General features: G+C 43.1%; 1 protein-coding gene across 2 annotated transcripts in view; it reads right to left on the bottom strand.

Annotated features, from left to right (window-relative positions):
- The window catches only part of LOC146425317 (homer protein homolog 1-like), a 327,102-nt gene extending 317,155 nt beyond the window's left edge, over positions 1-9,947 (bottom strand). The window contains exon 1 of one of the 2 annotated variants that reach the window (XM_085041671.1): positions 9,344-9,947. In XM_085041671.1, coding sequence (XP_084897797.1) covers positions 9,344-9,348 — 5 coding nt within the window. In that variant the 5' untranslated portion in view covers positions 9,349-9,947. The other variant, XM_085041672.1, reaches the window with a different exon arrangement.
- Between the last annotated feature and the right edge of the window lie 263 nt (positions 9,948-10,210).

The following is a 10,210-nucleotide window of genomic DNA, read 5'->3' on the forward strand; positions in this document are numbered from 1 at the left end:
TTAGGAGTTTCCGCCACATCACAGGTGTACATTCTATCCTATCTGGGTCTATAATCAGATCTGGGTTTGCTATGTCCTCTGGGAAGACAATTTCTACCACTGCCATTTCTCTCAAGCGTTGAATCCCTTGTTCTATGGTTCTCCACTGGGTTTGTTGCGAATAGAGATCGTCGGGATGTAGGTATCTTTCTCTCGCAGCTCTGATAGCTCGTCTCCAGAGGCTGCTGCAGTCAGGCCCATCTCGTATAGTTTGGTTGATATCTGGGTCACGTGACACAGTCCCTAAATGCCTTGCCTCAGTAGCATCTAGAAGTGTAACATCGCCTGCAGCATCCCAAAGACGGACTAACCAACTAATCACAGATTCATCATCTCGTTGGACATTATCTTTTCTTAGGCTGTGAAGGTCTCTCACATTCATGGATTCAACAATGACCTCTGACTCAGTTGCTGGCCTTGAGGGTCCCTCCCCACTGTCATCTGGGCGATCAGTCTTAAATTGGGCTTTCCTGCTCCTTGTAATAGGAGCAACTGCCATTGGCTTAGGCTCCCTTACTTCCTGTTCTATAATATCTGACAGTGTACGATAAGCATATGCCAGGGCCCAACATATTGCACTGCAGTTGTCTCTGCACTTCTCTTTCAGATACTTCCCCACCTCAGCTGGTCTCGGGATTTGTCCAGGGGGAAATTCCCAGTCTATTGGATCAGAGAATTTCTTTAAAGTTTTACCTATGTCCTCCCATACTCCACACCATTCAAATTTCCTCACATCTGGATTAGGTGCCTGCTCCTGCTCAGCCCCTCTGGACTTCTCAGCCCTCATTCTGGTAACACTGAACATCATATACATGGAAACTCCTAGGTAAAGCACCTGTACTACCAAGTTAATGGTCTCTTTAACATCCAGGGGAAACTGAATATTCTCAAAAGCTGATATACCAGATTTAAAGGGAAAGAGATGGGTGAGGAGCCAGGAAGCTTCACCCTCTACTTCTCTAACAGGTTGGGTAATATTACTAACAAAACTCCAAAACAGTTTACTAAAACTAGAGGAGGAAACTAACAGAGCATGTACATCTTTAACTGTTTCCCATACCTTCTTACAGATCGTCAGTATCACACACATTACTATAACAAGCCGGAGTCGTGTCCCTGATTGGTGGAAATTATACATTAGGGACAGGATTGCCCCTACCTGTTGGTAGGGAAACAAACCTATGTGCCAAACAGACAGTATTACATCAAACAACCTCCCATCAAACAGCATAGTGACTACTGATGGCTGTAATTCAATACCAAGCGTTTAAAACCAGAATGCAATTATTAGGGTTTTTTCTTCACTTTCTCTAACCCCACAAAAGGTGTAGAACAAGTAATCAAGGCCCCGTAAGTTGGGCGCCAAATATGTCCCGGGTTAATGATAAGACTCTCTCTCCTCCGAGAGCGAAGGGCCCCGACACCCCCTCCCCCACCCACAACAGAACCTCTTAGATGGAAGTGAAGAAAAAACTATTTATTTAACAAAACCACGCAGAGTGCCCTACAAGGCACAGGGGAAGGGGAAAAACAAGGTGAAAGGCAGTTATTCAACCGGATTAAAAAGTCCTTTTCTCAGACGCAGTCCCTCTCCTCCTCGCCCCCCACCCGGGGCCGGGTGGAGCTCCCCGGAGAGCTCTGCTGTCCTCTGGCCCTCCTGGGTCTCCGGGTGGCAAAACAGATCGAAGAGAAGGGGTCCAAACGAGGAAAAAAAGAAGAAGAATGGAAAAAACGGGAACAGAGCTCACTCCGACCCCCGTCCAGCACGCAGTCTCTGCCGGGCGACGAATCCTCCCCCGGAGCAAGGCTTGGAGAAAAATGTTTTCAAAACAACCCGCGTTTCTCTCTGCGGCTGGGTGCAGTTAAAGAGACAGGACCACACATTTTTACACATTTTTTTTCTTTCTTGGGCATATAAGCCAACGATAGGGGATAAAGGATTATCATATCATCAATCCAAGACAGTGGGCTGGCCTCTTCTCCCAGGCAACTAATGACAGGACAAGGGTCATAGCCTCAAGCTGAACCAGGGCAGGTTTGGGTTGGACATTAGGAGGAATTTCTTCACAGAAAGAGTTGTTAAACATTAGAATGGACTGCCCAAGGAGATGGTGGAAAAAAGACTGGACGTGACACTTAGTGCCATGGTCTAGTTGAAATGGTGGTGTTCCATCATAGGTTGGACATGATGATCTCTGAGGTCTTTTCCAACCTGATTCTGTGATTCTGAGTGTAATTACAGGACATCATCAGATCTCAGGAAACTGCCTGGCATTTTGAAAACTAAGCAACAAAATGCACACCTTAAATTTTGTGTATAAGTGTTGGCTCAAGTGCCTGTGTGACAGATAAAACTGGAATTTTCTTATTTCACACAAAATTGGAATTGCCTACATTAAAGGCCTATATTTCATAGATCAATACAAATATTCAAGCAATAAATACATATCACTACAGTTAGGAAACATCTAATCAAAAGCCAGGAAACAATGCTTTTTAAGACCTAGTTAGTTATTTCAGTATGGCCTCTTTTTATGAACAGGAACTATTTTCCTTACATGGTACCTGAATGAACTGGTGTGACACTGTGCCCCCACCCCCCACCAACCTGACCTTTATTTCCTGTAATTGCTCAAGTGATAACCACCAGTGGTAGTCAGGTCATGTTGGGAGAAATGGATTAAAAGGGTGTCCTGGTTCTAGCCAGAACAGGGTTAATTTTTGCAGTAGCCAGGAGGGGGCATGGCTAGGACATGGAGATTATTCTATACACCTCAAGTCATTGCCAGGGCAGGGGAAAGGGACTCTCTTCTGGGGAAAAGGGATTCATTCCGGTCAAGTAAATGTGTCAGAGGGGAGCCGTTTATTGTTGCGGGCTCCGCAGTGAGCATTTTTGCATGTGAATCACTTTCTCATTTGTATAATTTTGTTATCAATATTGTTGCTGTTATTCTTCGTTTTCTTATTTCATTGCTGTTTCCAGTAAATTGTTCTTATCTCAACCCATGATCTTTGCCTTTTTTGCCTCCAACTGGAGGGGCAGAGGGGAGGGGAGCAGTGTTGGAGAAGATGAAATAGGAAAGCCTTATAGATATGATTACCTTGCAAAAGATGCTGAGAACATAGAAAGTATAAACGAAATTGAGATGAAGACAAGGTTTGAGTTGAAGAGTAACTAGGAAACAATGGTATGGCCACCGAAGGTAATCCTCCTTCTTGATAGAACAATGCCCTCTGCCTAGGCAGGTCCAAAGGTCAGAGCAGACCCTGCCTGCCTGGTAGAGATTCCAAAAAAGCAGTTTTTTAAGGTTTAAAATATAACCCCATATGGTAATGTGATGATTCTTATAGGTTGTATGTAAATGCTGTAGGGTTTGTAGCTTGTCTCAGATTGGTTAAAGAGAATTAGAATATTCAACACAGAAGATGATTTATTGTATTGTAAACGGCAAATATCTCTCTTTTTTTTGCTCTCTCTTTTTTGTCTCTCTCCCTCTCTCTCTTGCCTCTCTGGCCTGCTTTGAACTGCATCTTGCAGCCTAGCAGGCCTCTCACACCCATGCTCCTTCACAATAAACTCCCATGCTCTAAAACCCATCTTTAGAGATCTCTTGTTTCTATTTTATCCTCATAACCAAATCCCACAGAGTTAAATCCTACAGAGCAGTGCATGGGGATTTTTTTAGTGGGAGTACTAAATTGGAGAATACGATTCCTAAACCATGACAAAGGGGAAGACTGTCAAGGAGGATTGTAAATACACTCAAGTGACCTTGCAGCTGGGAATAATCCTTGATAAGCTTGTGTGAACAGCAGCCAATGATCCTCTAGCATGGACTGAGTTCAACAGTGCCTGCATCTCCACTTATGTGCCTCTGACTGGGTGTTGCTTCAGGGATCCCCTGGTTATTGAGGTAACGGAAATAAATTTACTCTGTGGTTTAGGCATGGGTTTGTGGCAAGAGTAACAACACAAGCAAGAAGCTGAAACAGAAGGCAATCTTTACAAGATCTAAACATGGGTCCTATCTGCCATAGTTAAGTTAGTGCAAGTGATTTGAAGATTACCGTGAGCACTCAAGAGCAGCAGTATTCTTTAAATACAGGATTTAAGGATGTTACTGAGAAACATAAGAAAAGGACTCTAATTTTGTGTTAAGTAAAGGCAGTGTTTTGTAAAAAAAATTGGGGAAGTAGCAGATTATTTTCTTTTGTCTAAGAACTTAGCTCCAGAATTATATTAATTCTCAAATCCTGTCAATGATAAGTTAGTCACAAATGTTATAGAAAAGGTCCCTATAATGCCCTTCAATCCATTCCAATAGTAGACATATTCTAGCTTTTGTTCCAACCTGATTTTAAAAATTCATAATTAACGTGCACAAAATGGGAGGACCTTTTTTTAAAAGCTGGATCTCAAAATTAAGGTCAGCAAATACCTAATTATCAATAAAAATTATCTCAGATCTTGGATGGCCCATTAAGATCTGTTGTAAGAGACATGGATAGCATTTGCATTCAGTTGTGAGGTAACTAGGGAATCTAGAGTTTAGCACTCACCTTTCACAGAAATCTCATAAAAATGGATCATTACTTAACCATATGCTTGAGCACCTGTGTCTTTTTCCAGAAAACTCTTCAAAGATCCTGGATGTCATAATATTGTGCATAATCAGACATGCTGCAGAACCAGGCCTCAAACCAGCAAGACACTACCTATTCCTGACCACAGACAATCCTTTCCTGGTAGGAACTCAATTCCTATCAATGTCTAGATGCAGAGAGCTCTGGATGTCTGGGTAGTAGGCTTGCTAAAGCAGGGAATCCTTTTATGTTTTGTAAAATAACAAGAACAAATATTGACATGGAAGGGACATATACTGTGATGCTGAAAAAGCACTAAGAAAACAGTATTTGGAGGCTGAAAATAAGATAAATTGACCCTGTGTAATTGCCAGATAACTCTTTTAGTCACACACAAGTCCGTGAAAAATACAGTTAATACAAAAGCACAGGTCTCCCAATTTCAAAGTCAATTAGCCAAGTAGCTGCTTAGGGCCCCAGTTACTGTATGCAATTATTTGACAACAGAGCCACATAGCATACATTATTCCATATGCTTATTTTTGTTGTCATGAAAAACACTTCATACGCTATGAAGCCCTGAAATGGCAGCACACTCCACAGTAAGTCTTGTTGGAGAAAACACTGGTTTCTCCAATATCACACAGTACATTATTTTAGCTTTTTGTACAGACAAGCCAAGGCTAGCAGACTATTGGAAATGAACAGGCACAAAAAGTAGGTATTGCAAGAACACGTGACAAAGATTATTTATTTCATCAACACTTCACTGTAGTATTGACCATTTAAAGATCATTCTTCAGTTTTCAAAACTCACAGATCTCATTACATATCCTGTTACAAGAATAGCTTTGAGATTATCTATGGATTCAAGACTATAGCATATTTTTACAGAATAAGTCATGTAAAAGCATTTTAAAAAACTCAAACTCTAAACTCTGGCAATATTACCTATGTTTATACTATGAGAGACATAGTTTATACAATGAGAGACACCATGAAAAAGGGAAAAATGCCATTTCTCAACAAGCTGAGACTCAACTTAGTTAACAGTCTCAAAAGGAACTTTCCAGACTTCAGCTTCAAAACTGAGCAGCAAACTTGGACAAGGATAGCTATGAGACTGGATTATTTATTTATTTTAAAAACACTTTCTGCAAAGATAAACAGACGCCATTGTAGCAAAAGGTAGATCTATCCCACCTGTAATGACACTTCCCTTGTGCCAACTCTGTATTTGTACAGCCATGCAGTCAGCTAGGTTACAGTACTGATGTGGCTCACTGCATAGTCGAATGTTTGTGCTGCAGTACAGACAACAGGAAAAAGCAGCCCCCCTCTTCTGTTGTCCCCACTTTTTGGTGGCAAGCTCAGTGAAAACTTAATGATCAAGATGTTAACAAAGAATGCAACCACAAAGTTGGACAAAACAGTGCCTGTGAATCCTTTGCAAGTATATGGAAGAAGAAAAACCTGAGAGGAACTATGTATTTCAAGTGCTTCCCTCTTTATTCAGGTAAAAGCCATTAGTCAAAACCAGTGATACTGACTGATTAAGTTAGCTAACTTCATATCTGTAGCTGGAAAAAAAATCATTACAAGATACCAAAAATGTCAATATATGCTTGTACCTGGCAACCCAACATGATCTATTGCATGTTTAAACACTATCTCCCTAGAAAATTTTTCAATGATGACTGTCATTCACCACTATTTGCCACCAGAAAAAATGTGTCAGAATGCAGTGTGTTGCCAGAAGCATATTTCTGATGCTATTCCAGAAAAATTAATACTGTATTCAAACATGGTTCCATTACTTTGCAGAATGGAGTAGATGACATTAATACTACTACAGCAGCTCTGTGTAAATGCAACAGAGACCAACACTAAGTATTTTTACTTAAGATCTATTTCTTAAGGATTTTTAATATAATCAAACCTCTTCTCAAAGATAATCAATTGTGCAATACTGACAAATTTTGTGTTTCTCGATACTGGCAATAAAAAAAGACATTATGAACTATGACAGAACATACTGAGAACATCTTATTTACACAAAAATCAATGTTTTCCTATTGAAGAATGCTATATTCAGTGTGGTCTGCACAAAAATGGGTATATTGCTCAACAATGACTATTGATAACAACTTGGTTTTATGCAATAGGGATGAGGAACTAGGACAGAGGGAGAAAGAGAGACTGGCAGGTAGAGAATCAAGAGTAGGCATCCTATGCTAGAGTGCCTGGCCTGTATAATACCCAGGGCTTGATTTGTTTGCCTTCTTCTGTGATATGAGGGACACCCACAGATACATGAGATAAAGCACTAAGAAGAGCGGCTTCTATCTGCTGAACACTATAGACCATTCTCAAGATTCTGAAAACAAATTTAATAGCAGCACAGCCTCAGAGACCAGTCACATATGGCTTGGTATTTGCGTCATAAGCAGTGCATAATTGGCTTACCTGATGGTATTTAATGACCTGAGCATGCTGAACTACACTGGCAGAACAGTGTACACTTCACTATACAAATAAGACTAAACCACTGCTGGTTTGGTAAGCCAATTTCTTCCCCCAAGTTTTCTGTGTTCTGATTATTGGAATAGGCAAACTCTCCACCAGCCAGGTACTACAAGCTCAGTGTACAAGCTTATGTAGGATGGCAGTACCCATAAATAATGAATATAGTACAGTGACCCTCATGTGGCCAGGTACATGGATTATCAATAATTTTGCAACTTGCTTCTAAAGCACTTAATTTTAAGACCTTAGGAGAGCATCAGAAGACTATTTTTATAACTCAAATTGTATGTTTTGGTCTAGAAATTGTCTGAAATCTACAGGCAATTGTATTTAGATACTAATACAAAATAATTACTGAAATAAGATCTCTGCTCTGAACATTAGCAAATGTCTGATAATTAACCACAGATCCACACAGCTGGCACTGGCTCTGGCTTGGATGCGTTCACTCAGTCTTAGAGAACAGAAGCTTATCAGTAACACATACCTACATTGCTGGTTTTGACCACCTTATTAAAAGACAGTCTTGAAAGGAATGTTATATTGCAATATCCTAGTGTATATTGTTTAAAGAGTCTTCAAAATATTTACAAATTTAGTCTTCTTGACCCTTAGCATGCCAAGATACTACTTAAGAGTCATGACACCAACTTTACATCCTTTCCCCAAATATTTTTTATAGTCCTTCAGTATTTAGAATTATTTCCACTCCCTCTACAGGGACTCTTCATTAAGAAGCTACCATGCTAAGACACTAGCAGTACTGGAGTTTACAAAATGGAGAAATTAAGGAATTTTTTTTGTAAGTCAGGTTTTTGTTTCAGAAGTGCTCAATTTAATTCTGTGGAAAGTACAAATTTACTCCTCTTGAACAGTTTTCTGTATTTGTAATACAATACACTTAACTGACATATTTACAAACACAATACTAATTTTAAATAAATTACGTTTTCTATTATTTGAATTTTAAAAGCTACATAATTCTGTGTCTGCTTAGCAGTTTAAAGAATATATCCCCAAACCATTATAACATCGTTTAGCCTTTTGGCAGGTTTTTGAAACACATTATCACTTTCTTGACTATGCAAACAGCTGCAAGCTTGGGTTTATTCTGTTAGGGATTTTTTTTCCAAATGTAAGGGAAAACAACAGGAAAATGAAAGCTATCCTAAGAAGTTATTCCTTCCTGCATCTTGTACAGTGAGCCCAAATGACTAGGACAGAGCCAAGGAGTCAGCTGTTATCACCCTGCATGCAAGGAAGTTAATAAATTGGAGAATTCCAAGTGTCCTTAACAGCTTGAGAAAAGAGACACTTTTAACTTCCACATTGCAATATCGATTTCACATTCAAATTCCTGAATGACCAAAGTGCAAAGGACATGATTTATAACTTTCATACTATGAACTATGTCATAGTCTTAGAAAAACAGCATCTTGTTAATGCATTAGAATTCTGCCTCCACCTTGCAGTTAGCCAAATCATACTGGGTTTCTGTTTCTTTTGAACATGGATGAGTTTCCATTCTATTAAGAGGTTATCAGGCAAGCACAAGGTTTAATTTTTCATCTCACTATACAAATTACTATGAATACAACCATGGAAAACTTTTACAGGTATGTATATCACTTTTATAGCTACTAAATTTGATGTGATCAGATTAATATTAAGGATTTTATTCTTTCTAATTTCCTTAAACCCTAAAATGGATATCTCAATTCACTTAGGGGACCTGCTGTAAAGCAGATTTCTCTAGATCCTTCTTCATGTTATTGGGAAATTCACACCTTGTTTTATATCCTCTGAAGACTCCAGAAGAGTTAAAACGAGCCTTCACTGCTCTTAAGTCTTACCTTATCCCACTGAGCTTAAAGCAGTAGTTTTGAGGACTGACCACCCTTAAAAAAAGACATGGAGAAGGTCGTCACGGTGGGGATCTGGAAGCCAAGGCGGCCCTTCCAGCGATCCAATGCCGCTACGGCAGAGACAAACCTCTGCAGATCACGGTGCGCCCCACTTTTCTTTCATCAGGTCATCGATCGCAGCAGGATTCCTGCTTCTTATGCCCCCAGCCAACAAAGCCACTCGCCTGCATGCACATTCAGCAGCGCCCGCTTGAACAGCAACAACTCTCGCGGGCATCCGCTTCCACCCCCACTTCGGCACCGCCCCGGTGTCCCCGCGACATTCTTACCCCATGGCGGTCGGCAGCGCTGGACACTGGCGGTGCCACGTCCCCGGATCGCTCTTCGCCGCAACAGCAGCTCCGTCGCCTCGTGGCGGCAGCAGTCCTCCGGGCTGGGGTCGCCGCACCGCAGGCTCACAGCTGCCGGGCCGAGCGGGGCCGCCCGCGCGCTAGGGAGCACCCCCCACAGGCCGGGTTCCCATGGCTGTCGGCCTCGCCAGGCCCCCGCAGGCAGAGGCTGCGGCCCTCGGGCGGCAGGGGCAGCTCCGGGGACAGACGGTCCCCTCCTGCGGACGGACGGGGAGACGCTCGCCTTCTCCTCGAGAGGCTGACGGCGGCTGCGGCGCTTCTCGCCGGGAGGTGAGTGGCCGCCGACGGCTCCGTGCGACTCAGAGGCGGAGCGGGATGGGGCAAGCCGTGAGCACAGGGCTCCACGCCGCCGCTCCCTCTAGCATCCCCGACAGCAGCGTGGCGGGCACCAACACATTCTCACGAAGAGAGGGAGCCGCGGCATCGGCGCTGTCATCGGTCTCGCCGTGCGGCGGGGAGTGGAGGCCGCGCGTCTCCCGCGGTCACCGGGGCGCCGTGCTCCCCCTCTGCTGCAGAGATCCGGAGCCCCGCTCCGCCTTCCCGCGCGCGGCGAGCCCGCTCGTCGCCGTCACGCCTTCTGCGACGAGCGGGCAAGCATCGTCCTGGGCGGCGGTGGGTCGTTCACTGCCAGCGGGAGGGGCCGCCCAGCCCGCGCTCCTCTGCGGCGGAGCCGCGGACTCAGCTCCAGCGGTGGGACGAAATGAAGGAGCGAGCGAGCGAGCGAGCGAGCGAGCTCCGTGTCAGGTGGTCCCCGGCTGCTCCAACACCCTCGAGCCGCAGCCGCTA

The sequence above is a fragment of the Lichenostomus cassidix genome, chromosome W, assembly GCF_008360975.1.
Source record: "Lichenostomus cassidix isolate B80296 chromosome W, HeHo_3.0, whole genome shotgun sequence".
Lineage (NCBI taxonomy): Eukaryota > Metazoa > Chordata > Aves > Passeriformes > Meliphagidae > Lichenostomus > Lichenostomus cassidix.